At 69.4% G+C, this 558-nt stretch overlaps 1 protein-coding gene across 1 annotated transcript in view; it reads right to left on the reverse strand.

The window, feature by feature from the left end:
• Window positions 1-265: 265 nt before the first annotated feature.
• HCN2 (hyperpolarization activated cyclic nucleotide gated potassium and sodium channel 2) overlaps window positions 266-558 on the reverse strand; it is a 21,176-nt gene continuing 20,883 nt past the window's right edge. The window contains exon 8 of the mRNA XM_023520475.1: window positions 266-385. Within this exon, the coding sequence (XP_023376243.1) occupies window positions 266-385 (120 nt within the window). The remainder of the gene's footprint in view (window positions 386-558) is intronic.

Here is a 558-nt window from a genome sequence, read left to right on the forward strand (position 1 = left end):
GCAGAGCGGAGCCCATGCGCACCTGTCCCAGCCGAGCAATCACGTGCGGGCGGCTGGGCGCCAATGCTGTCGTTTATTGCGCGGAATGGGGGTGTGGGGCGTTAGTGGGGCGTGGGGGCGTGGTGGGGGCGCTGCTGCCTCAGCTTGTCAGTACATTCATCACGAAGGCGCCCCCCAGCCTCACCCCCACGCCCAAGTGCAGCCAGGACTGCCATCCCCTGGGTGCCAGCGCTGGAGGGCGTGGCGTGCGCCCACTCCAGGGAGGTCACCGCGGGACGCGCAGACAGGGGCCGGGCCGGTTATTGCGTGAGCGCGATGGGGGCAGCGGGAAGCTGTCAGGCCGAGTATTGCACTTAAACAGAATCCTCATCGGACGGTGGGCCACCTACGAGGGCGGGGGCGGGCGGGACTCCACGGCCATCTCCTCTGAGCCACGGGGTGGCCCCGTCCCCATTTCACAGTTGGGGAAACTGAGGCACCGAGGTGAAGGGGGCCCCCTCGCACGCTGGCAGGGCCACCGCCGGGGGCAGGGGCAATGTGGGTGGGCGCAGGGTGATG

The sequence above is a fragment of the Pteropus vampyrus genome, unplaced genomic scaffold, assembly GCF_000151845.1.
Source record: "Pteropus vampyrus isolate Shadow unplaced genomic scaffold, Pvam_2.0 Scaffold267, whole genome shotgun sequence".
NCBI classification, from domain to species: Eukaryota; Metazoa; Chordata; class Mammalia; order Chiroptera; family Pteropodidae; genus Pteropus; species Pteropus vampyrus.